Source organism: Cheilinus undulatus, linkage group 12, assembly GCF_018320785.1.
Source record: "Cheilinus undulatus linkage group 12, ASM1832078v1, whole genome shotgun sequence".
Classification (NCBI taxonomy): Eukaryota; Metazoa; Chordata; class Actinopteri; order Labriformes; family Labridae; genus Cheilinus; species Cheilinus undulatus.
Window position 1 is genome coordinate 16,710,534 of NC_054876.1, and position 27,929 is coordinate 16,738,462.

Here is a 27,929-nt window from a genome sequence, read left to right on the forward strand (position 1 = left end):
ATCAACGATTACAACAGAAAACTGGTCCTGCTATTTGACATGATGCAGTCTGTGTGTATGGTGAATTATTTTGTTAATAAAGGCTATGTTTATATTGTTATACATCTGTCTTTATTTTTACAATATAGAATATTATATATAATTCACATTTACACATAACACATGGGAAAACTTGTGGAAGAAGTTTCTACAAAGTGTGCAAAGTCTCCAAATTTCCCAAACTGACACAGCTTCAGATGAAGGAGCCTAAAAATAAAGCCGCCCGTGCTCAAGGAACAGATGTCACTGCCCTGGAAACAGATTAAGAATTCTTCTAAAAGCTAAAATAGATAAAGCAACATCTGGCGTATTTCAGAGGGACGTATGAAAGAGCCGATGCTGCGGTGTCCTTATCTTCTCTGCAGTGACCTAAAGTGTCCGTTTAAAGCATCGTATCTCATTCAGAAGGGTCCATGAGGCTTTGTTGGTCCACCTGCAGCACTGAAAGGACTAGGATGTCACATTGCTGTACTGCCACTTAGCAGCATCGACATCTGCTGATCAGACACGCTCTCCTGCTGGGTCACACCCATGGCCTGACACAGGTACACAGCCAGGATGTGTTTGCACTGGGAGAAAAGAGCGTACACAAAAAATTATTACAAATATTAACACCAGTGTGGTTAATAATGAGTACATGAAGCCCTAATGACACTTCGGTGTGTTAAGAACAAAGATCTTCAATTCATAGAGTCAAAAAGAGCAGCCTGGCACTACCATGATGGAAAATTTCCACTGACTAATCCTCAATCAGAGAATAAGAGTCACAAAGAAAACACCAGCAAAAATCCCAATATTTATAAAAAATTCTAAATGGTTCTAAAAATGAAAAGCATGTGTGATTAAGAGGGTTATATATGTGTGTGTGTGGGTGTGTGTGTGTGTGTGTGTGTGTGAGTGTTATTTTTCCAAATGCGTGTTTGTGTGATGAATAAGATGTAACTCCAGTCGCTGCGCTGAAAGACAAATAGTCCCTTCAGCTCTGGGTTTGTTTGCACGTGTCGCTGCACACATCTCATTATTATCAACATTAACATGTTAATCATTGACTTGTTTTCGCCCTTAGCCTGTTCCATGCATTATCAATGAGCTTTCCTCCACAGTAGCACGCCTGTGATGTAGTGTTTCACATAAACAATGAGTCAAACTCAAAATGTGTAAAAGAGGACAAGCAGAGAAATCTTTAATCAGCATCTCCTGTTGTCTCTGTTTATCAGGACATGTGTGTCTGCTGAGGGTGGGAGAGCTTCTTTATCTGTCCTCTGACCTACTTGTCAGAGCAGTTTGGACATGGTTTGGCCTCTTCCAGTCATGTCGGAGTCTGCAGAACCCCTGGATGAACAGACTGGCTCCAGCGGGGGAGGACTGTAGACTGCACGGTCAAATTCACAGTCTCTAGAGTATCACTGTGTCATAAACTCGAGATTGATGTCAAAACCTGATTGACCGTGAGTGTTTCTGCACCATGTAAGGGCTTCCATACATTTGATATAGTTTTAAGAAAAACAGCTTCATAGTAAGCTATTAAAGCTGCTGAAGACTTTGGTGGGGTAGAAAATAGTTAGATTTTTCTGTTGTTTCAGTGAGTTTTCATGGGGAATGACAGTAGCACAGCTGATGTACTCATGGGGAGTCTGTGGTCTGCTGAAGCTCTCTTTTTCTCACACTGATTTTAGCAGCATCCTCCAGGGAGACAACTCTTGAGGCAGGATTGCAGGCGATTTGCCTTCATATATTTAGATATAAAATCTTCCAGTGAGGGTGGAGACACCCCTCAGTGGCCAGACAAGAACGTGACCTGACCACATCCATCTGTTACACATATTTCAGCGTGTTTTTTGTCTCACATTTAAGCGTCAGTTTTCTGCAGGATACACACCTAACCCTGACTAGACATAATCACTGTGAAACAGCTTTCCTGTCAGTGTGTCTAAGTATGCTGTGGTACGCACTTTTTATTAATGTTTACATGTGATCCTAAGATACTTTCCAAACAGAGTTCAACTTCAGCAGGAAGCTGTATATCTGTGTTTCTGTCCTCACTATGTAGGGCTTCATTTCCACCTAACAGATCAAACATCAGCCCCAACCCAGCCAAAATATGTTAACACCGTGTTCTCTCAGGGATCAGCTGACAGCTGGAAGTGAACTGAGACATCAGCCCTCTCCGGTTCATCTCTCAGACTCCATGAACTGACAAGCTGATAGGCATAGTCTGGACCTGTAGGCACCATCGAGGGCAACAAAAACACTCAATAAAAATATTAAATATGAATGAGATCTGTAAAAGATTCAGAGTTTTTGAAACCACAAGGTGAGTTAAAATATGTTTGTTAGTATGATTATTGCATTAAAAATAAGCGCGGCACAATTAATCTATTTGCAATCGCAATCGCAATCGCAATCGCAATGTCAAGCTGTGCAATAACATAATCACATAAAAGGCTGCAATTATTTTGTATTGAGTAGTATATAGAGATATACAAAAATGCCTGCAGAATGGCCTTCAAGTTTACAATAGTGCCACTAATGAACTTTGAAGAAGCATCTTTATTTTTAAAAAGGAAAAACTTTTATTTCTTGAAAAATACGTCAAATAAGTAACCTGACACACCAGATGGATTTGTTTAACACATCCATTTGGAAAACCTTCAATACTAAATGTCTGGGAAAGGGCAGAGGATTTGAAAAAATAGAGTGTGACTGGATGAATGTTCTATCTGTCACATTTTTACGGGAGAAACAAAACATGTGACGTAGCCGCGACCGAGGTGTGCATGCACAGCTACAGAGGAATAACGCAAACCATGGAGACTACAGACGTGTCAGTACACGACTTTTGTTGTTTCTGAAAAGAAAGCTACTCACTGCTGTTCTTTGTTCTTTTAATGAAGAAATGTCGTCAAGTTCTGATAAAACTGGCACTTTCGCAGCATCCACACTGAGCTCTTCCGCCATAATTGCACCGCCCTCTTGTTTCTGCTTGCTTACTTAACAACTCCACCACACCTAAAAGTACTGCCCCTCGTCGCTGATTTGTCCTGTCACTTTCTAACCGGGTCCAAATGGTTCAGATAGGAGCTTTGCAAGATGGATTCGCCAGCGAGAAACAAGGAAATGGGCGTATCTATCTGCTTTGCAAGGTTATCAAATAAGTCAATTTAAAAACAATAAAAACTTCAGGGTTTTTAAAATGTTACTTCATATTTGTATGTATTGAGTTGAGTTATACACACTTTAAAAAAAATCATTATTCTCTGCATTTTTCTTCATAATCCAGCAAGAAGACTCATGATACCATTTATGTATTATATTATAATCACAATAACAAACTGCAATATTGTCCAGTATAATAGCAATTGCACATTACTACCAAATTGTGCAGCACTGTTAAAAGACAGCATGTTAGGGTGCTGGTAGCCTAGAGGTTACACCTGTGCTCCTCATGATCTGAAGCTGTTGTCTCGAAAAGCAGACTGCCAAGGTTTAAGTCTGATCTGTGCTTCCTCTCATGCATGCCATTCCCCACCCAGTTTCTGACATCATCTACTTTCCTTTCATAATAAAGGCATAAAGCCTCAAAAATATACTTTATAAAAGAAAATGATCTGCATTTACAGTATATTCTTAACATTTTGCATATTCTAAAATTAAAAATTAGGGGGCGACTGATGTTTGGCATTTGGTTGATTATCTGTGTTGGCATTTCATTTTAAAGATAACCCATAAAATAAATTAAAAACTGAGCTATTATTTTCATAACAGAAAATAGTGTATGTAATAAGCACAATTTATCTCTAGCTTTGGATGCAGGGATTTCTGAACTGGTGGCACCACTGATACAGCTATTATTTTCAGCTGGCCTCCGGCAGGCTGGCTTAAATGAAATTTTGCCTTTTTTTCATTAAACATATTTTCTCTGTCATAATTACATGAGAGCTGGAATATAAGGCTCGTCTGGGAGTATTTTTACTCTGTGGTAATTCTATTTTCCCAAGTAAAAAATCTGAGCACTTGCACTGCTCCTAACGCAACATACTTTATACATAAATTGTAAAAGGTGTACAGTTTTCAGATATTAAAAACAAACCTTTACTGCTGTTAATATTTTTCTAAAGCAGTGTTTCTCAGCTGGTTTGGTAAGATATGCTGGTGTGCCTTGAGGCAAGTCTAGGTGTGCATGCCCTGTTTGGGAGGAAAGTGTTGCTTCACACCGCGGGCAATGACATTTTGCATGCGTGGTGATTAACTGAACACAGTGTTTGTTTTGCTGGATGCTTTCAGTGAATCAGCATCAGGCCAGAATCCACACATGCGCGTACAGGAGTGGATGACAGGCGCTGCCGTAGAGGGAATCTTCACTAATTTTATCAGCGGTAAGGAGAGGTAGGCTGGTGATGCACAGGTCAAACCTCGAAGCTCAGCTTAATATTTAGTTTAGCAGAGTCAATGAGGACTCTCTGGTGGAGTGTATTCTTTATTAAATAGTGGATTCCTCCCTGCTGTACACTGGGGACAGCGAGACATCACACTGGCTGCATTTGTGCTCCAGGTGCAGGACCAGCACATTGGGCAGAGCCAGGTGACTTTGAGGTCTCTAATTTTAGAGTTTTCTCTGGTAGCCCACAGCAAAACTTTAGCAATCGATGACGTTTTTATGCTGGGATTTCTTTACTTAGGGGACTGAGGAGCGATTTTCTATTTTAAGGGCAGCTGACGGAACCATCAACGTGATGTCAGAGTCATGGACTGAAATGAATATTTCGTTAGGTCAGTCCTTTTTGATCGCACACTGAAGTGAATTTTTCAAGTCCTACATATTTCCTGGCCTGAGTGATTAAATTCCTGAGCAGTACATAAGAGTTACCAGCAAAAAATAAATAAATAAATGAAGAAATACATTTTCCAGATGCTGCTTGACTCGAACCCTGTACCACATGATCCCCAGGTCGAGTAACTCAGCCATCCCCTCTACTCATAAATACCTGTGTCATAATGTAATTTAAATGTATCATCATTGTTCAGTGCCATTTACTGTATCTGCTCAAGAATGGCAATCTTTCCCTTCACCTATTATTAATATAAACATAAATGTTACAGACCACTCTATCAATCACCCGGCTCATACAGCGTCATAATGGTGATTTCTGTTTGAAAATAGAACACAATGAACCCCTATCTAGTAGAGATGACAATTCAACCATTGCTGCGATACAATTTTGGAGAAAAGGAAGTCATTATTTTCTTCACTCTTTGAAAATATAATACAATAACATTTTTCCTTTCACGCTGATTCTATATAGAGCCGTTTCTAAGTCTTAATTGCTGCCCTCTGTGTGATGCCTATGAGGTGAGGAAGACAGCCTTGCTTGTGAGCCTGCGCTGAGGGAAACAGACCCAGCCCTTACGCTTCCTGATCTGAGTATTTGACCGTGTTTGACAGCCAATTGAGAGGCAGATTCTGAATCAAAATGAACTAAGTCCACAAATTGGTCAACATATTTGCAGATTAGTGCACGCATTTGTGGATCTTTGTACAAATTTTCAAATCTTTGCACGCATTTGCAGATCTTTACACACACTTGTGGATTTGTGCACGCATTTTCAAATCTACCTACGCATTTCCAAATTTGTGCACTGATCTTTGCATGCATTTGCAAATACCTTTGCAACTATAATAGCTCCATAAAAGGGCTTTAAGAGGGAAAGTGGGATCTTTTTGAAAGGAGGGCCTGAGGGTTAAAGACAGAACGCTCATGACATACTCTTACATTGAAGATTAACTTTATTTTCAACAGAGCTCCTTCTTTTTTTGCTAAACTACAGAATACAAGTTGTGTTTAACAATAAAAATGATATATTCTGATCAATTACTCTCAGTCTTTGGTGCTTTACAGGTTTTGTTCCAAAGTAAGTGTTGCTGTTTCACATGGGCTCTACTTTGTGTGTCCTAAGACTCACCAGCGGGCCTTCATTCCTACGGAGCACTGTGTAGGCGAAGGCTGGGCACGGGCAGTAGTGACAGGACACGAAGCAGGTGTACAATCGCCCCGAGCCTCCTATTACCTGCAACAGAATCATGCAAAACAGATTCAAATATGTGGAACAGCTTGTTCGGATTGACCTTATTTAACAGATCACATCCAGAGACAAGTGAAAGTTGTTTATGAGCCAGGAAGGTTCATAAATCAGCTATGATCACAATGCTGTTTGCATTGGCTGCCAGCTGCCTGTGGTGCAGCTGAGCAGCACTGGAGACTGTAAAGGCAGGAAGGAAAACAAAATCTTTACTGCTTCCCAAATGTCCTGCAACCACAGCAGACATGAATCAGAGAAAGGAACACAAAAGAACATTTCTAGACACATTTTTCTTTCTTCTTTATCTGAATGTGCTCAAGTTGATAGTCACAAGAGCCAGAGTTAAAATGCTTCTGGATTTTTTTCAAATTTTATAGAAACATATCAGAGTTCATGCTGTTTTTATCAAATTGATATGATGTAAATAATACTATTCATATGTGAATTCTAAATTATGATTTTCTGCCAGATGGATTCACACATATGAGAAATTTGCTCTGGTGAGTTGGTGAAAGAGAATAGATACTGAAACTGAATGATAATCAACAGCAGAGCAAAAACCAGCACTCCTGCTGAGGGGAAACCTAAAGCAGACAATAATAATCAACAATTATTTAAAGGTATATAATAAATGAAACATCAGTAGTCTATTTTTCATGGTCTAATGAGACATGAAAACACTGTACGGTTTGTGCAAGAATTTGTTGTATGTTCCCAAGAGATTGTGCAAAACTTTATTTATGACAGACAGCTGTGAGGTGCAATTTATGGAGGTAATAATTCAGATAATGTATGATAATAAAACTCATGCCATCAGATGTAGAAACACTTTTTACTTTTATTTTTTTTTATTAAGCCTTTATTTAACCAGAAGTATTTCCATTGAGATAAAGCGACAGTTTTTACAATGACCACAACAGCAGCATACATTCCACACATATATGTGCATCTGAAATATTTAAAATATCTTGTAAAAGTTATTTTTTTTCCTGTGATTTACTTCAAAAAGTTAAACTTTTATAAATTTGAGATTAATTTCATACAAAGTAAAATATTTCTGGACTTTGCTGTTTTAATCTTGATGATTATGGCTTACAGCTCAAAATATTTGAATATTTTGGAAAAGCCCAATTTGGAAAGGTTTGCTGAGCCTTTATTCTCCCACTATGGTTTAATACACACAACAGCAATCATGGGGAAGACTGCTGACTTCACTATTGTCCAGAGGACAATCATCGACACCCTTCACAAGGAGGGTAAGCCACAGAGGTGTGAGAAGGTCATTGCTGAAAGGACAGGCTGTTCTCAGAGGATGTTTTAAAGCACATTCATGGAAAGTTGGCTGGAGTGAAAAAGTGTGATAAGAAAAGGTGCACAAGCGACGGGGATGAGCTCAGCCTTCAGAGTATCATAAAAAAAAACAGATTTAAGAAGTTAGGGGAGCTTCACAAGGATGTGGATCAAGAGCCACCACACTTAGACTGGTTCAGGAAATGGACTACAAGTACAGGCATTACATTTTACAGCTCAGGGCGGTGGTGTGTGTGGGGAGAGAGAGGCTGGATGGAGGGGCACAGAGATTCAAGTATGAAGCTCAGGAGTTCTCAGGTGCTTAATTCAAAATGTTCGGGGCTCATGTCTGCGCCCTCTTCAGCTTTGCGCCCTAGGTGACTCCCTGTATGGCTTATGCCCAGAACAGGCCCTGTGTGATGCATCAAGTCCAAAGTTTTTAAAGAGGATGATGTAGGATGCATGTAAATATCCACATAAACAATTACAGACAAAAATGTTGCTTGATCAAGTTTCTTTCATGCAAAAAAATAAAAAAAGAAAAATTTGTTTCAACAGAAGAAATCCTATTTCGTTTTCAGCCCCTTCGTTAGATAATCAGTATGTTGATTAAAAGATAGGTGTAGTATGTTTACTGTGCACCTAAATCCTGGAAACATATACACACCTTAAATCTTTCATATTCACACTACTGCTCAAAATTTTGGGATTACTTCACACAATTTTTCTTGTTTTTCATGGAAAAACTAATGACATTAGTTTCGATAGGAAACACAGCAAATGAACTGGACATGCTGACATTGTGAGAGTTAGAAATAATGATTTTAATGAAAAATGTTCTTTAAACTTTGCCCTCATAGAAAAAAACACCTTTGCAGCAATTACAGCTGTGCTCACCCTAGGCAGCTGTCAGTTTTTCAAGGTTATCTGATGAGATTTCAGCCCATGCTTCCTGGAGCATCTCCAACAAGATGGATTGGCTTGATGGAGTCTTCCTTAGTACCATACGTTAAGCTGCTCCCACAACAGCCCTAGGGTTCAGATCCAAAGACTGTGCTGGCTACTCCATTACAGTCAGAATTGTGCTGACTGCTTATTCTTTAAATATTTCATAGACATTTTGGAGGTATGTTTTGGGTCATTATCCTGTTGTAGGATAAATTTGGCCACAAGCAAGTGCTGTCCACAGGGTATGGCATGGCATTGCAAAATCTTGTGATAGCTTTCCTTCCCCAAGGTCCCTTCCACTCTTTACAAATCTCCTATTCTACCACCTCCAAAGTCCCCCAGATCATCACTCTGCCTCCACCTCGCTTGACTGATGGTTTTAAGCACTTTTCTTGCATATTTTCATTTGTTCTGTGTCTAACAAATGTTCTTCTGTTTGATCCAAAGACCTCAAACTTGGACTCATCCGTGCACAATACTTTCTTCTGGTCTTCCAGTGTCCGGTCTTTTTGATCCCTTATTAGTAAAATGGTTTTTAGCTGTGCAACATGATTAACATGGATTATTAGTCATACTAGGAGATTGATGCAGAGGACTGACAGCTGCTGATAACTGTTTGTGAAATGCATGTAAATGTTTTTCTTTGAAAAACAAAGAAATTTGTCAGTGGTCTCAAACTTTTGAGCAGTAGTGTATATCTACTTGACAAAAAACCCTTTAGATTTTGAATTCTAAACTTTTTGTCCTTGAGTAACACACCAGAGAAAGAGACTGGTGATGCTGTTTAGAGACAAGCCCTGCAGCCTCTTCATGTGTGATATCAAAATGTTCACATGTTCAGACAGCAGTCATGGTCTTTTACTGGGATACTGCACATCTCCACAGACAAAGCTGTTAGCCTTCACTTCAAATAAACTGGTTTTGGCAGAATATACCAAAACTAAGACTGCAGTAGCTCCTACCATCTCTTCAGTCTTCATGCTGTGACTCCATGTTAGAATTTACCCATAAAGACTCAATTTTCTGTCCAAAACTGCTGGGTTTTTTTCAGCTTTCAGTTTCAAAATGTTTCACACAAGTGACAGAAAGGATGTTAGGTCTAAGATGATGCCACCTCCCTCATCATTTCACATTAACTACTGGGAGCAGGTGAAATAGAAAAGCTACAATTTTACACAACTTGTATGTATCTAATGGTCTTTGCTGATGATGTTCACCTTCAGCTAAAGACAGTGATTTAAGTCTTGTCTCCATGCACATGACGCATGAGCACATTAAGCTGCTGGATTAGTCTGACACTTCAGAATAACTAATGCCTCCTAAGATGCTAGAACAGGCTCCATTATTCTCAATATATTACCTTTCTCTGTGACCTACAGAAGAAAAAATGCCCTATTTCTTTAATGTGACACCTAATGATAAGTAAGGCATAAAAGAGATGGCTACATGGATTCAAAGCTCCATAGTGTGTGGATGCAGACACCAACAGAGGCAGGAAAGACACAACTGAAATGTGGAGTCTAAGCCAAGAGCTGCTTCAGTTTCCAAGTTTATTGAAAACCAGCTCACACTCTGGTCCTTTTGTGTTGTCTGCTGTCATTGTAGACTTTGTGGCTCTGCTGCTACTCAAACTTAAATCTGGCACCAAACAGTTTCAACAGACATCCCAAACTGTAGATTTCCACTGTCTGGCTGGGATCCACATTTCCTCAAAATGTCACTTAAATCAATTTCTGCTGTTCAGTAGTTAAAAAGAAAACAGACAGAGTTGAAATCTCAGCACAGTGCTGGCTCTGTCTCTTTTGGCTCTTGTGGGAATAGTTGCTTGGAAGCGGACATGAGCCAGCAGGCCAGGAGGTTGGATGGCCCTCTGTCCAGGGTTTCCAGCCCAAAACAAGGCTCTGGGAAGTAATTGAGATACAAAGCCCTTTATCTGTATCTACCAGGCCTGTAGAAATAGGGGAACATTTCTGATAGTAACCTTGTACTGTACAAACATCACGGTGAGTCTTAGGACAGATGAGATACTGTGTGAAAATACTTGAAGACATGTGCTTCCAAATTAACTACATCAATCATTAGAAGACTTCATATGCCTCATAGACATCTATAAACAGTATTATGAATAATTTGGCAAATAAACACAATGAGAGGAACGGTCAATTTATATGAGTTACAAATCTGTAAAATCTGATCAGCATAGGAAACATGTAAGGCACAGAAGAAAATATACTTCTAGTTCTCATAGTATTTTGTAATATTTTATGTCCTTTAACTTTCCTGTAGTACAAAAAAAGAGGATCAGGCATATTGCTCAAAAGTGCTTTGAAATACCGCGATTTTTTTGAGGGAAGTCCTAAAATAAACATACGACTTAGAAACTTATGCAATGTGCAATAACAAAGTTTAAAACATTTGTTCCCAACTCGGGGTCTGGGACCCCCCTGGGTCTCAGGGAGGGGCTGGGTTTGGGGGGGCACAAGGCTTTATCTGTTCTGAAGCCAACAAAACTAGATTTGTTGACAATGACTTAAAGGTGCAATGTGTAATATTTAGCCTAGTAGCATTTAGTAAAACAAACAAACTTGGTTAAATGAAACATGATGTCTATAGGTAGGTCTATCCTAATTAGTGTTTATCCACCTGAAAAAGATGTGTTTTTCTTTAATATCAACTCAGAAATAAAGCAATCTATTCATACATAGGGAGGGTCCACTCCATGGGCGCCGCTATCTTGAATTTCTTGCATTTTGCATGTTACATAATACTGTGGCAACCAGTGGAATTAAAAAAAAAGTCTATCTGTTATTTGGTTGCTTCTGTGGCACCATAGAAACATGCAAAATGCAAAGATCCAAGATGGCGGCATCCGTGGAGGGGACCCTCTCCATGTATGAATAGATTGCTAATTCTGAGTTAATATAAAAAAAAAAACACATTTTTTTCAGGTGGATAAACACTAATTAGGATAGACCTACCTATAGACATCATGTTTCATTTAACAAAGTTTGTTTGTTTTACTAAATGCTACTAGGATAAATATTACACACTGCACCTTTAAACCATTCTAAAAAAGATATCAAGTAGTAATAATAAAGGTCTTTTGATAAGAAAAACAACAACTGATAAAACATAACATTTCATCAATGAAACTATTTAAATCTATGTTGATTTTTTACGGCAAAGTGTCATTTTTTTCTTTTTGTGTGGGTCTTGGGGGCTCAGCTTTTCTTAGGACATGTAAGAAGAGGGTCCAAGGAAAAATGGCAAGGAAACACTAGTCTAAAATACTGTTATTGAATTACTGATAAAACAACTGAATGTACCCATTTTATAGCCTTTCTGCTGTTCAGTTTTTTTAATACCTGTTCTTGAAACAGTATTTGGTTTTCACTGAAATAAATTCTGACATTTGGAATGTGTTTATTAGGTTAACAGTAAAAACATCTGTGGATATAGGACAGAGCCCTGTGGAACCCCATGCCTAACACTACAGGATTCTGAGAGCAACATGCTGTAGAAAACATACTGAAACCTTTCTGGCAGGTGAAGATCTCAACCAATGAAGCACCTGACCTGAGCTGCCAAAATATTCCTCATGTCGATACAACAGTATCCAGTGGTCCACCGTCTCAAAAGCAGAGCCAAAGCTCAATAACAATAAAATATATATGGGCTCTGATCAGCCTGAAACACAGACTGCAGCAGTTTGAAAACATACTATTATTTTAAAGCTTTTTATACTATTTTGAGATAAGACAGTGGGTAGAATCAGGACTGAAGAGGAAAAGAAGTGAGCAACAAAATTAGGGAAAGGAACCCTAGCCCTGACACAAAACTGCTTTTAATGACAACAGGTATATGGAGTATGTGGACGTAACCAGTACCCCCATAAATTGATCATTTGATAACAATTAATAAAATAGCTGTTTCGAAATCACTCTCTCAGAAATGTATGATAAAAAAGCCTGATTTGAGATAGGTCTCTATTTTTTGCCAGACAGTCTGTATCATAAATAATAATACCCGATTAGCATGGGATAAGTATTATCCAGGGACCTCTGGTAATTTGTAATAATCTTAATGTCTGTGTTTTTAATCCCATGTGAATTGACCATGTCTGCAATTTGCAGAGTAAAAATCCCAGGGCAAATGACCTACCATGTTTCAGCACATACATAGGTCCACAGGTAATACTTCTCCAGATTTTCTTATTCAGTAAATGTGCCGAAGCCAAAATCAAAAACATTGTAGTTACAACAACACCAAACATTAATAGGTATCATATTCATCAACCAATGTCTTAGCATGACATCCTCTCTATGTGCTCACACTCACACTGATGGAAGCTTCATAACTGTTGAGACGATACTCAGTATCTATGTTACCCCACAGATCAGCACCGACTATGAAAGGTCACTGATTACAAAATGAGATAAGGTGAAAAATCATGGCAGTGAAATGCCACACTCTCATGAGTTATTCATTCCTTTCGAGGAGAACAAATAACCATGACAACATGAGCTACTGAACAACGTAAGCAGTATTGAAATAGGAAATGTCAGAAATGCTGGGCTCCATTGCTTTATCGGCTATTACAATATTCCTATGAAACTGTGTGCAGTCAGAACACAATTCATAGTACATTGCATTAACTCAATTCTCTGTTTGTCTAATGTGTTTTCATTTCAAAGTTGCCACGGACTCTTATTCAGAATCGAAGCCAATAAGGAAGTCAGTTTCACATTTATTCTGTAGTATACTCGATGTATCGCAGCTTTTGCCACGCACGATGTATAAAATGACTATATCGGGAACATCGAGTATAAATTATGTGGAAGTTTTGAGCCGTCAGCGTGCATTTCTCGCTGGAGTTTTGCTTCTCCCATTGTCCCTGAACACATCTCTCACAGCAGAGAGGTCACTCCTGCCCATCTAGAAAACTGTCCTCCATACATGTGCGTTTTTGTATCAGTGGAGAGAGAAGCGAGGGAAAAGAAGTTAAACAGAGCAGCGTGGTGACTTAGTGGAGAGTTAGCTACGTTCAGAGACAGATAACGAGAAACAGCGCTGGGTCTGTCATCCAGCAGTTGTTCAGCTTTGAAAAAGAAGAGGTCAAACTCACGCGGTATTCGTTAAAATATGCTGCAAGATGACGTTGAGATAACGGCGGCAGTAACACAGCATGTCACTAAAGGCATGAGCCCAGTGTTGTTGAAAAGCCAGGATTTAAAAACTCTCATAAAGGCACTCCACTCAGAATATTTGATTTGCCTGGGCACAAACATTTTGCTGAAAAGTCGTACATGTCAGAGAGAAGACGGCCCAGCAGCGGACAAATGTGATCCACTTCCCCACAACTACGGAGGCTTATCTCAGTCTAACAGTTCAAAACACAGACAACGAGGAGTTAAAATGTTCCTGCCTCCATAGAGCTCCCCCCCCTCCCCCATGATCACACAGGAGAGCTTCTTGAATAAGGTCTAAAGACGCTCCCGTGTTATGAACTTGTCAGAAACTGCTCCAGCGTACATCAGCACAGATAATGGACAAACTTAATCAAAGCCTTAACCTGAATGATGGACTAGACTACAGGGTTTTGGCTTTCGGCTGCATGCAGGATTGGTGAGTTTTGTGTAGATTTGCTATATCCTTAATGAGGAAAATAATCATTTTATAGTCAGCAATAGTAAACATAACACAGAAAACATTTCAGGACTTTCCATACACTATAAAAGACAGAGTATTTCATGATTTATGTATTTTTGATTTATTAGTAAAAGACTGAATGAAGTCCTTTTCAAAATAAAACTGCTAAATTTTACTTTATATTGATTTTTACCCTTTCTGTATAAAATCCAATTAAAAATCCAATAGTACAGTCTATTTTAATCACCAAACTAGCATCAACTGGGGCTGAATTAACATTATACAGCTGCTTAGAGGACAATTTTAAAAAATCGCGATATATATTGTGCATCGTGATATAGCAAAAATGTATAAGGATATCAATTTTAGGCCATATCGCCCAGCTCTAGGGCAAACTGTTTAAAAAGGTTTTATTCTGTGAAACTAGACTAGAAAATTAGTTGGAAACAGGGATGACAGAGTGGGGGAGGGATATGTGGGAAAGGAGCCGCAGGCTAGACTTGAACCCGGGCCACCCTCGCACACCTCTTGGCCATCTGCACCCAATATTGAATATTTTTACAATTAACTTATGGTCTTGATTTCTAGTATCAAGTTCATCAGCACTGTGCATTGTGTTCATTTAACAAGAGTGGTTGCATTGGTGTAAAATTCCCATAACCCACTTTGACAAATCAAACATCAATTTTACTTGTTTTCATTGACAAAATCCCAAAATAATCAGCCAACATACACTTGTTCTTGACAAAAGATCTATGTATACACTATCAGTAATTACAAAGGTGTATTATGGCCACCTGAGAAAAAAAAGGGAGATCTGTTAATTTTCAAGAAAAAACTCAAAATTTAAAAGTTTAAAAAGTTGTTTATTTACTAGACAATAAATGACTTTAAATGTATGTGAACCAAAATATAGAACTTTTTTAGACTTTAAAGTCAACAATCCAACCACTGTTTTCAGTTTTGTTTCCAAAAACTTGGCTTTTTTTAAGTTTCTAGTTTCAAACTCTAAGACTTTCTAAACTTGAAAATGTAAACTTTTTTCTTGTAAATTTCCGACTTTTAATCTCAGGATTTAAAAAAAAAATATTTGTTGGCACAAAATTGACAGATTCTCTCCATTTTTTCATCCTTTAGGTAGGCACTAATTCATTACGTTTCTACTCGGTTTAAAAAATATATGTACATCTAATTTTGACAGGGTCAGAGCAGACGGGGTCCTGGGCCCCTATGACAGCTTACCCCAGGTTGGGAACCATTACTTGACATGATTTACGTGAGCCAGTTCACACCTGTAAACCAGAGAGAGGTCTACAGTTAATCCTGTCATCCAAATATAGCCACCTCTTGATCTTAAAACCATGTTGATGTCCAAAATGACAAATTAACAGCTTCAAAGAGGAATTTCATTCAGTCAATCTTAGTACCCATCAGCTTGTCTGATGCAAAAATAGACTGATGAAAAAATATGGCTAACATTTTGGGCTCCTGATGAAGCCAGACATTTGTGATAAAAAAGACTTTCAGCCAAGACTTTCCATGTGCTGTCACTGTTGACCATCTGGCTAGAATCTCAAGAAACAAGAATAGAGTTTGAGTTGTGAGACAACGTCTAAGAGCAGACAAATAGCTGTGCTTGCATGCAGACGTCTGTTAAGAAGGTATTAATAAAGTTTATCTAAATTTAGATCACCTATGGGAGTCTGTTTGCATAAAACTATTTCTGTTCTCCACATGGACTGGTGTCTGTGAACAGCCAACAACTTAACAACTAAAACTACAAATGAAAACCACAGCACATCTGATATCACAGTTTGCTCATACGCCTAGAGATTCTACATTGTGATGCAAAAATTCTAAGTTGTAAAGGGAATTAAGCAATGAAGGACATCAAGGGGGGCCTTTTTCCTTCATTAGTAGGGACAATCAATAGCATTCTTTGGTATAAGGACTAAGGTGTAACATGGTGAGGTTTATTTCTAAGCCCTCCTCGGGTTTCCTACCTCACCTGCACAATTCTGCATTTTGCTGTTTCTCAATGATGTACCAAAGTCTTGAAAAAATCACAAGTGCAAATAAGTGAAATAGATAAATAAAATAAACGAGGGAGTGTGTGGATGACACCAAATAACTGGCTGCTGTCTAGCAGACTTTAGCCTCTGAATATGGAGCTTCAAATGAGTAAAACTGGTGTCAGCATGTACTTATTACAGTCTTTGTTCCAAACATAGGTCTAATGATTTTTTGAGAATAACTTGAAGGAAAGCTGAAGCTTTTTATACTTTTTAATTGCCTGATGACAGAAGTCTGCTGCCTGGGGGGACCACAGATGGCCTAACGGTCTACAGCGCTACCCTTGTACGCGGGTGGCCCGGGTTCTTATCCGGCCTGTTGCCCTTTGCCGCTCTCTCTCTCCCGTTCCCAGCTCTATCCACTGTCCTCCTACTATCAAATAAAGGCACGAAAAGCCCAAAAATAAATCTTAAAAAAGAAATCTGCTGCCTCATCCTCTAACAACCTTACTGTATATCTGCAAGGATTCCTGAAATGTGGATGATTCACTGTAGTTTGCTGTTTTTTTTTTTTTTTAAAGCCCGCCCCCCTTAAAATGCCGTCACTGCCTTCACTTTCCTCCTGAGGTTTTGTTAAGAGCTTCTTAGTAACATTGCATCACACGCTGCCCAAATATGGTCTATCCCTTTGAGACACACACAGCCATTCAACCTGAAAAGTCCCTGCTGTCATGACTCAACCTTAGATCCTCAGAGTGGCATCATCACATCCCGTCCTCCAGCTTTCATTTTTAAAAGTCATAGATCTGTTCAAATGATAATACTCCAGATCATCTAAATGCCCTGCCATCCTTGCTCTGGGTATCAGATATTCTGGTAGGTAGAGATGAGTTGGTTTTCAACAGCAGGGGAACCTAAATGTTGAGACAGCACGGCTTTTAGAGAGACTGTGTAAACTCCAGCCCCACTTCATGCATCACTAATGGTTCAAACAGAGAACAGACCTGCCAAGATAACAGGAACAACCCTCAGCATTACAAAACAAATGTCAAGTTTGGAGATTTATCACAAAGAAGGACAAAGAACATCATTAATATGCTGTTTATGTTGTCAAACTTCCCGGTTGAGTCATAGTGATTTAAACGTGATGTGACGTTGATGTTCCTTCCAGTGAAGCACACTCTCCAGAGTGGATAGTAAAGACTCAGGAAGCTGGACTCAACAGATAAACAAAAACACTGCAGGGTTTATCTGAAATTTTCATTAAAAAGGGGGGGTTTGCTTTATTAAGCTCTACCGTCTGACAGCAGAAACCTTTATCCCATCAACTGCAATAATAAATTGTATTGTTCATAACTTGTCCAGAAATTTTCCTGTAAAACTCACAAAAAAATCTGGACGCTCAGGAGGATTCAGAGATTGTGAAAATAAAACTTAGAGCATGTGTTTTTAGTTTTTTTTCATCCTGTTTTTTGGTTTCATTTATAGAATTATTTGAAAATATTTTCAAAAAGGGTTATGACCCCCAAATTATGTATTCCTCATAATATTAAAGAATTAGCTTAAAAATGATGATTGCAGATTTAAATATTTATTAGACTTGTTGAGCAGACCTGTGATTTTTTTTAGGCAAAGGCAATCACACTAAGTACCTTTTAAAATCTAAACCAGTGTGCAGTTTCAGTGAAGAAGTTGGCATGGGAAATTAGGGCAGAATATCAAGAAAACAATCTTGATTTTCAATTTTCAAAACCTTAATTTTCCAGAATCAAACTTATTGATAACATAAATTAATCCCCAAGCCCTAGAAGAAATATAACAACATATATTATTGAGTTAGGTACAATCTCAAAGATTTTGGAAGAACAATGCAGCCATATGACATCTCTTCCAACATGGTGAACTCAACTGCATTTCTTTGTATGGCATACATGTAAAATACAATAATGTTAATCTAATATGGTCTACATGACTTTATATGCAGGGTTCCTTTTAAATGAACCTGAAAATGAGCAATGGAAGTCACAGCATCAAAACAGGAAGCAGTAAAACCAATGATACTTTGAAAAACACTGTTTTTCTTTTAACATGTTAAAACTGAAGAAACTGTAAAAGTAACAAGTGTTCACTCAGAGAAATAGTCCTCTGCACATTGAGATAGACTTTACTTAAACTTTATTATGAGCGATAATAATGAAGTTATTATAATAAAGTTCAAGTAAAGTCTATCTCAGTGTGTCTTTGTTAATAAGCGCCCATGTTGAGCTTTAGAAGTGCTAGAAGAGGAGCCATGCTGACTGTTTGCTGCTTTTTCATGACATAAGACGTCAGGTTGGTAAGAAAAGAACAGAAGTTGTTGAACTGTGCGTTAAATGATTTCTTAATCAAGCTTATAACTGGGTCTGACTGATGCCTCAGTCATACAGAGTGAGTGATGTTGAAACTGAGGTGTTGCAGAGCAGCTGGTGAATGCAGCATTAAGGCAGAGAAATGTGTGAACTTCCTACACATACAGACACATTCTAACGGTCTAACCAGCAACTTTTTTTTTCAGATTTGTTTTTCTTGAATTACAATATGAGCTGTGAGACACTGCTGTTAATTAATAATATTGGAGCAACTTTCAAATAATTATAAACAACAAAGTAAAATATCTGAGATAATATTGGGGCTGAACAATCTACAGAGATTTTCAGATGCATCATTATTTTCAAATGTTTATACTGATATAGATCATTTTGCATTAAAATAATATAATATATATTTATATATTATATTTCTTTTGACTATATCTGGCCTTTGGTGAGTTTAATAGAAAAAACAATGACTGTTAAAAAATAAAGAATAAAATAGACGCCAGACCTAAAGCTCAGTGAAAGATTGTTTTTAGAAAGAAACACTAACATTAACATGCCATCAACCTGTGTATTGGTTTGTGAGAAAAAAAAAATTGTGCAAAAACTTTTTCGAGAATATCACAAGTCTGTCATAAAAAGAATAATGATGCTTTGATTATCAATGCTTCTTTTCCAGTAATGAATAAAAATAGAGGGGCACTTTCTCGCTAATGCCAAAACTGTACTGTATAAAAAGGGAAACCACAGCCACAGTCGCTATGAGAAAGCAAAACAAACCACAGATCAAGATCACATTTTAAAAGAGCACTTGCAAGAACATAACAGAATAAAAATAGACAATTAAATTATCGTTCTAATACATGCAGCTAGACTGCTAAACCACATGCAGTCTTAGGGGAAATGAAGTGAAACAATAAAAAAACACCCACAATTGAGTTGAGACATAAGGACAGAGTCTCTGTCTTATTTTAGCTGCATTGTATTTTCAGTTCCTTTCATAAAACAGCTTTGTTTTGTTCTTTAACAAAACAGAGTTCACAGGAAATTTGGGTCACAATGACCATGACCTCAGTGGATCGCCTCATTTCTCCAGCTACAGGACCCCCTTTGTCAAACTGAGACTCATTAGTTCAGTCTGGGGACAGTTAGATTTTAGAACAGCACTTGTTCTTGATATAAGGTAATCTGGTCTCGTGAGTTATATCTTGAATAAAATTTCAAAATAGCAACTCTGGCGAGTTATGCTGTGATTCAGAGATACTCTGCATGGATCCATCTTTCAGTGCCTCTACCAAACAATTACAAACCTCCATCCCCTACCATTACCTTATGATATAAGCCTTACAGGATATACAGTATACAGAAACCTTCATGATTTAAGACCTTACTACATCTTCAATTTCTAACCAGTTACATTGCTGACACAATTATGTGAATGTTTTTGCAGACTGTAAGACAAAAGCGTGACAATATGGTCAAGAAAATGCAGATAGTACTTGTTACTATAGTCTGCAAACAAAGCTTTCTGTGAGATGCTACCAGTGGTAACCTTAACAGGCTCTGTGCTAGTATTACACAAGGCAAAAGCTTCACTGCAAAGCTGCTTTTATTTGCAAAATCCTGTAAAGTGTTAACAAGTTTTGGCCCGAGCCTCAGCTCAGACACCTTTTCCCACCACTTTTCATTAAACTTGCACTACATGCATACTCGATCACACTGTTAACTTGCTAGTTGAGGGGCACAGGTGAGCTTCAACGCTAAACTTCTAGCTCAACAGGCCAGAATATAAACAAATGTACGGACTGACATGAGATCTCATTTTTGCTTCAAACTAAATGCAAAAACAAAAGCAGAAATACTAGCCTACAACCTCTGACAAAAACAGCTACAAAAATTAAGACCTTCTAGTCGTGCATTCAAGTCCTTTGAATTCTTTTTAAAAGCCTTAATTTTTGCTAAACTGACTTATCAACTTCGTATAATTTCAAGACCCTGCAGTCACCTTGCCTTTACATATTTTAACCTATCAAGATCTACATGGTGCCTCAAGTTTTAACTAAACTTTTAAAAAGCAGCTGAAAACAACCCTGCCTGCTGTAATGCTGTAAACTGTGTGAACTTGTATTATTTCTGTGTTTATACTAGTTTGTCTTCAGCATCTTTTGTTGTTGATATTATTGTTGTTCTAAAAGGACTTTGTGACGTGCTCTCTGAAAGGTGCTTTATCAAATAAGCTTGACTTATTTTAGATATCGATGTAATCTGTTTTTGGGAACTATGTAATGAAATAATATACAGTGCTTGACAAATTTATTAGACCAGCTGTCTCAGAGACCATCCAGCATCATGAAGTGCTTTAATGTGGGCTCTTTCATTTTCAGTGAGCTCTCCATGTTTTACCATTTTAAACAGGAATGAGGAATTTTGAACTGAATTCACCTTTTTAAACCCAAATTTGAGCCGGTTCACTGGGCTTCTCTAAGAAGTCAGAAATTGATCAAGCATAACATTCAACCACTAAAACTATTTTTTCCTGTTCAGAAATGCAAGTAAATAACTATAATTTGACATATTAATCAAGAAATAATAATGTGCTTTACTATTTTTTCAGTTTTTTGTAAATCAGTAAACTTGAAAATTAATGGATAAGAATAATAATGATATTTTAGCATTAAAAATATGATTTCAGTTAAAGAGCTTCTACATATTGGTGTATTAACCATTGCTGAAACATAAAAAATGATTTTGGTTTTACCAATTTTTACCAAGGCTGTTAATTTAGGGCAGCTGTGGCATAAACCTTACTTTGGGTGGTGGTCTAATAAATTTTTTAAGCACTGTATATATTTACAGGACAAGATTTTTAAGGACATTTTGCTCTTTCTTTCATTTTCCATGCTTTATCCATGACTGACATTTTTGTCAACTTTTCCAGGTTTTCCAGGACATGTGGAAACCCAGAAACTATACCAATGAACTAACCTGGCATGCCAGATGGATTTGTTTCACACATCCATCTGAAAAACCACTCATACACAGCGTTTGGGAAAGGACAGAGCCTTTGAAAAAAACTTGGAGGGTGACCGGATGAACGTTCTGTCTGTTACATCTTTACGAGCCAATGAGAGCAACAAAACATGTGACGCAGCTGCCATCAAGAAGAAAAAGATTGCACACATGATTTTTTGTTGTTGATTTTTTTTCTGTGTAACAGTTGAGAAAATTAACTTTGCAAAGTTTTTCCTCAAGGATATGTTGCTGTATAGTATTTGATTATTTAAACTGACTTTATTTTTTCTCTGTCCCCTGGCAGTTGTGAAAAAATTTGCAGCACCTGAATTGTTGACTACAGTTCATAAAGACACCAAAGTATGACTGACCTGAAACACTTTACGTCCACTTGGAGATGTCACACAGGTGACTGAATGCTGGTCAACCAGGTCCAACGCCTGCAGCGCACAAGGCCCGAAGACAAACTTCAACCTGAAAGACATGGGAGAGAAATCATCAGACATAAGTGATAGATATAAAAAACAAAACAAAACAAAACAAAACAAAACAAAAACATTATTCATAGATTTTTACTCAATTTTTTAAATCTTAATAAGTTAGCCCAGTGGTTCCCTTACTTTTCCTATCAGGCTCTGCTTTGGCAGATGAAATAGTTTCACTTCTTTTCCACGCATATCCAAAATGCAGACAGTGTCTTGGACTTCAACTATAACCATATCACTGAATATGAGATGACATCATGAATTGCTTCTCTTCCTCAGTGTTTAAGTCATCTGCTGGTGTTGCTTAGCCAAGACAAGAGGTAGACATACCCCTTGTTTCATGAGAAACTAGGGGTCCTCATAGTCTAGTATTTAGGTTACATCCCATATGAGGCTATAGACATTACAGCAGGGAGACCTGGCTTTGTGTTTGGTCTTTGTCACCTTGTCATCCATGTGTAATAAAGGACATAAGAAAAAAAGGGAAAGGGGGAAACTGAACATCTGCTTATAAGTCACTACAGACTTTCATAAGACAACAGAAAGCGTCTAAATCAGTCATTCCTGACAAACATACAGGATGTGGCCACACTGACCCAGACAGTGAGCGCTTCAGTCTCAGTAAGTCAAAACACTGCAGAGTCACGACAACATGTCTCAGTGTGCTGCGTCACTTTGGTAAATCCAGACTGTAAAATGCCTCCCTCGTTTTCCTCAGTGTGGTTTCTGCACTTCATACCCACTCAGATTCAGCTATGTGTCCTCTATACTAAAATCAAAACCCAGACAGGAGGAAACTAGGGCTTCTGAGAAGTCTTAAACGCTAAACTTTATGAGTATCAGCCACAACAATGTTATTGTGTCAAAGCTATAATAAATAGAATGGTCATGGAAGTTTGCATGTCATGGAAATAAGGAGATAGGTACTTACGCAATAAGCAGATCATCAGGAACTGAGAAGAAAAAATAACAGAAAAATAAGACTTAAAAAACAATATAATCATATGAATATGTGCTTTAGTTTTTTAAAAAGATTTTTAAATTTCATACATGCAAGAGCATCAAATCAATGATTTTAAATGTGTGAGTATCTCTGCTTTACATGAGCTATAGTCTTAACTATAAGCGTTATCAAACAGGAAAGTTATAAGCCTATAGCAGCATAACTAACTGAGGGCTGGTCAAGACCTGAGTCAGCCTAAACTACAGAATAATTGTATTTCACTAAATGTTGAGTTGTTAGTATCACTTTACTCATGCATGGATAGACACACACAGACACGCACGCACACACATGCACGCACACAGAAAAGGACAGGCCCAGGAGGAGGGGGGTGTTTGTGTATGAACATTTTTAGTCTTAAAGTAATAACTATTGAAAAAGTGTTTTTAGTGCACACTACACTCCATTTTAAAGCAATTACCATACTAATCCAAAAATGATTGACTCACTCTAAAATGCAACAAAATTATTACACTTTTAGGAAAAAAATATTTTGCTTGCTTAATAATGTAATTATGCAGCATTTTGTTACATTATTGACTAGTTATCACACATTATGAACTCTTACAGGGCTCAATATGACAAAACCAGAGCTTCTGTGTCTGGACCCTACTTGAATGAAAAAAATCCACTTTGCTCTACAGAGAAACTACCACTCAGCTTTTTGTGCTCAAACTAGAGAGAAACAACATCTACTTATTTCTACTCTCATCACTTGATGTTTCTTCTAAAAGAAAAGAAAGGGGGGGCTAGTCAAATCAATAGTTTAAATAAGTTCACTTTAGCATTGTTACTGAAATATTGTTATGATCATAAGTTTTAGGCGTACAGGGCATAAAGGATTCATCATGAGCCTGATGAGGGGCCTGAGTTCAGCCCAATACATGTCAACAATACACAATACATGTGTTGCACAGACAGCAGTCAAGGTCAGCATCTGTATTTCCAGGCCTTTTAAGTCCTGGAAATACAACTTAGACCACTAGTGGTTTTCGGGACCTTGGGACATCCACAGCACAATCAGTGGCTCATGGCAACCCTACAACCTGCCCAAATGGTACCCTATGCTGTGCTTACTTGCCACATCCTTGTGCCCAACAGGTGTGGACATTCTTATTTTTTTCAATAGATTGTTTTCCCTGCATGGCCCCTAATATGCAAGGACATTCAGAGCATGACAAGGGTTGTGTCAATTCTACTTCCTGCCAAATAGGCAGCATACCTATGCCTTATGTAAGCCTAAATTTTTGACCCAAGCAAGGCTTAAAGTTCTGCATGGTACTGTACATCAAAGAAGAGAGGGTCTGAGACACTGTTTTGGTGTTGAGGATAAATATCATATTAAACTATACGTGTACTTTCAATGCCAATGACATTGAAAAAGGAAAAAATTGGATTGCAAACATCTACATCTACAAATACCTTTTGGAGGAGGTTTAATTTCTCCTTTCAAATATGCACAGTTATCACCAGAGGTGGAAAAGGTAAAAGACAACTGTACTCAAGTAAAAGTATAGTTACTCTGGTTAAAATGTACTTCAGTAGAAGTATAAGTACTGGTCTATAAATCTACTCAAGTAAAAGTAAAAAGTTAGACATTTAAAATTTACTCAAAGAACTGACGACTGAGTAGCTATATTGATATCCAAGGGGCTTTCACAGTAAAATATGACCTGTCCTTAATGTGCAATATCAACAAGAAAATATGACCTCCAAACAGGTTATTTATTAAAAGGCTTAACTTAATCTAAAGTACAATACAACATCTTTTTGGGTAAGAAATATGGAGTCACTCTCTTGCTATGTGCATGAACTGACAGTGTGTTGTAAAAGCCAAATGATTGGTCGTTTTAATGTTGCTGTCAGAAAGCTTGGACCTCCTTGTTGTGGCTTTTAGTGTTTTTTTTTTTTTCAACTCAGTACTCGGTTCTTTTTTAAAATTTACTGAAGAGCAATCCTTCAGTCAAAATATACCTAAGTAAACATAAAAGTAGGGATTTTAAAAACTACTTAAAAAAGAGAAAAGTACACAAAAAAGTTACTCAGAGTAACTTGAGTAAATGCAATCATACTTTCCACCACCAGCTATCACCTTTAAACTCACGGAAAGGTGTTGTTTGGCAAATTTATGAAAGCCAATGTCTATAAAATGGCATTTCAAGCATGAAAAATCATTTTTTAATTCTAAGAATAAATCCCTATTAGTATCATTATAAGTATTATTATCATATTTATTAATTTCTTTGTTGTTTTGTTGAAATATATGAAGGAAAAAAGTAGCAATGACGAGAGGAAACACGACTAGAAAAGTTTTCGGCCAGCGCCCCCTGAAGGCCAAAACTGAAACTACATCTTTATAAAATGCAGGATAATTGAATAAAAAATGAATGTACCAGACTGTGTATTAGTATAAATATAACTTTAAAGCATAAAAATAACAGCTGCGATTAATTAAACTCGATGATCCTTAAACGGCTCCAACCAAACAAAAGAAACTATAACGGTAAGTTTGCTCGGAGGGTTGAAGACTTTGGTCACAATTATTGCTACAACTAGCGCTAACAGCAACTTTCACAATACAACATCCTTGATATCAAACCAAAGATAACCCCTCTACCAGACTTTTCTTACTTTGGGACGTCTCCTGGTATGCTTTTTGAATATCTCGGAAAAGTTGTTCGGCTACAGCAGGCAGAAATGAATTCATTTTAACAGCATCCTGTTGCAAGAACAACTTCTTCTTCTTCTTCTTCTTTAAAAGCGGGTGGCAACCATCGTTAAAGTGCATTACCGCCACCTACTATGCTGGAGTGTGAACCAGAGCCCCTCGTTGTAGGTATAAAATACGGTTTAAATAACTAAGGAGGTTTGAAGAACAGAAAAAAAGAATATATATATCTTAAACAAGGCTTTAGATATACTTTTCTCATTACTTAATATATTTTTAAGTGTAAACATCTGCACTCCACATCTCCTTAGTTCTTTCTTCCCTGCTAGTTTTGTATCTCTCACAGATTGCATGTTCCACAGTCTCCTCTTCCACCTGACACTCAAAATGTTTTATTTTATCCTACATGTCCAACCCTTAGTCTACCTATTATTATCTGTTCTCTTCTGTTTCCTCCTAGTACTTTCATACCTCCCACCCTCTCCTGAATACGGTCCAAATGACGTCCTTTCTGTCCGTCACCCCATAGCTTTTGTCATTCACTAATGATTTTACTCTTAACCAAAGCCTTTGTCTCTGATCTACCAAAATCCACATTCATAACCCTGTCTTTCCCAAGGGCTTGCTTGGCCAGATGAGCCACTTCATTTCCCTCAATCCCCCGGTGTGCTGGTACCCACATGAACCTGACATCTACAAGAAACTGTCATCACCGTTTGCCAAAAAAGTGCGACTAAATTTTAACAACATCCGGCTTCGTCGGATTGTTTTCCGTTTTCTTCACTTGATAATTTTTGTTACGGTTGGCATCGAGATTTTTTCTCTTGCCGCCAACTAACGGATTGCTCTATTTTTGGAATTCACTCTGAGATCGTCCACCGATTTCTGTTTGTGCCCTTGTTTATCAGTTTTTAAAAATGTGGGTCCCGAACCCCCAGTGGTCGCCAGGAGGCACCAGTGGGTCGCAAAAACTTGGAGAAAAATCGAAGGATGTCGACTTTTTTTAAGGCAATAATAAGATTGCATGGCATTTATTAAATAAATAAGATGTATTATTGTCAATAAATGTAGGAAGGATATGTAAATTTTTATTTTTCTATTTGCCATAATAAAATATAAAAGAATTCAAAAATTTTAAGGAGGGTGGTCCTGGTAGTGGTGAATGCTGTATGGGAGGCATGGCAAAGTTAGATGAACACATTTTATTAATTAAATACTTGATTTAACATAATTCTAATTTTTTTTGACTATATTAACTTTTTTATGAGTTTCCAAATATTTTTTTATTGAAGAGCAATGGTTATCACAAAACATAATGTGGAAAGCTATAATTCTGTGTTTTTGGTAGTTACAAATGTTCTAGACCCAGGGTATTGTTTACATCTGCCTTTTAGACAAACCAAATGTAAGTTGCGATTAAGGTCTTTCACCATAGTTTATATATGTGGCTGCAAAATGGGACAGACAGAAAAGTATTAAATGGTAAATGGACTTGAGCTTGTACTTAAAGCGCTTTATTGTTGCCTAACTTCTCAAAGCACTTTAACGCCACAGGTCACACCAACCCATTCACACCCTTTTACTCCAGTTCATACACTGATGGCAGAGGTTGCTATGGGAATTGACCGACAGTATTAGCTAATCACCTACACATACCCATTTACACACCACCAACGAAGTAGTGGGGTTAAGTGTCTTTCCCAAGGACACATCGACATGTGACTGGAACCCACCACCATCAATTGCGGGACAGCTGACTCTGCCTACTGAGACACAGTTGCGCTAAGACATTTATAAAATCTTGGGAAAAAACTACCTAAATTAGTCATCTCTTGTCAGGAACTTTCAGATTATGTTTAAAGGTGCAGTGTGTAATATTTAGCCTATTAGCATTTAGCAAAACAAGCTTGGTTAAAATGAAACATAACATTTCTAAGTAGATTGATCTAAATTAGTGTTGACATCTGATGACACATTTTTTAAATTTAAGTTTTAAATTAACTCAGAATAAGCCTTTTATTCATACATAGGGAGGGTCCCCTCCAAGGAAGCTGCCATCTTGGATTTTTGCCTTTTGCCTGTTTCTAAGGCACCATAGAAGGAACCAAATAACAGTTAAGCATGTATTGATTTTTAAACTTCACTGGTTCCCACAGTTATCACCAGAGAAATGAGCATCACACTCCAGAATTGACTGTTAGATGTTGATAGTCCCATTTTTACACACTGTACCTTTAAGTAAAAAAAAGGCTGTCTTGTTTAATCACCTCCTGACTGCTTCCATATGACAGGAGTGACTAAAAGGCACATAAAATATCTAAAAAATAATCCACCAAGAGTAATAGTTAAAAAAACCCACATTTTCTACTCCAGTAAATACTTAACCCATCA

General features: G+C 37.7%; 1 protein-coding gene across 1 annotated transcript; it reads right to left on the reverse strand.

Moving 5' to 3' along the window:
* Positions 1-92: 92 nt before the first annotated feature.
* Positions 93-25,629, reverse strand: zswim7 (zinc finger, SWIM-type containing 7). The gene is made up of 5 exons (XM_041801501.1): positions 25,502-25,629; positions 22,799-22,820; positions 21,754-21,856; positions 6,001-6,105; positions 93-608 (listed from the first exon to the last, which is right to left on the reverse strand). Exons 1-5 carry the CDS (start codon positions 25,575-25,577, stop codon positions 498-500), a joined length of 417 nt encoding a protein of 138 aa, XP_041657435.1. The 5' UTR covers positions 25,578-25,629; the 3' UTR covers positions 93-497.
* Positions 25,630-27,929: the final 2,300 nt, after the last annotated feature.

Bases quoted from the DNA above. Each gene is read 5' to 3' on its own strand.
- zswim7 (XM_041801501.1), bottom strand. From the start codon at position 25,577: ATGAATTCATTTCTGCCTGCTGTAGCCGAACAACTTTTCCGAGATATT. The intron at 6,106-21,753 runs GTCAGTCATACT...ATTCTGTTGCAG, and splicing joins GTGGACGTAAAGTGTTTCAG to GTAATAGGAGGCTCGGGGCG. The intron at 609-6,000 runs GTGAGTCTTAGG...CTTTTCTCCCAG, and splicing joins GTAGGAATGAAGGCCCGCTG to TGCAAACACATCCTGGCTGT.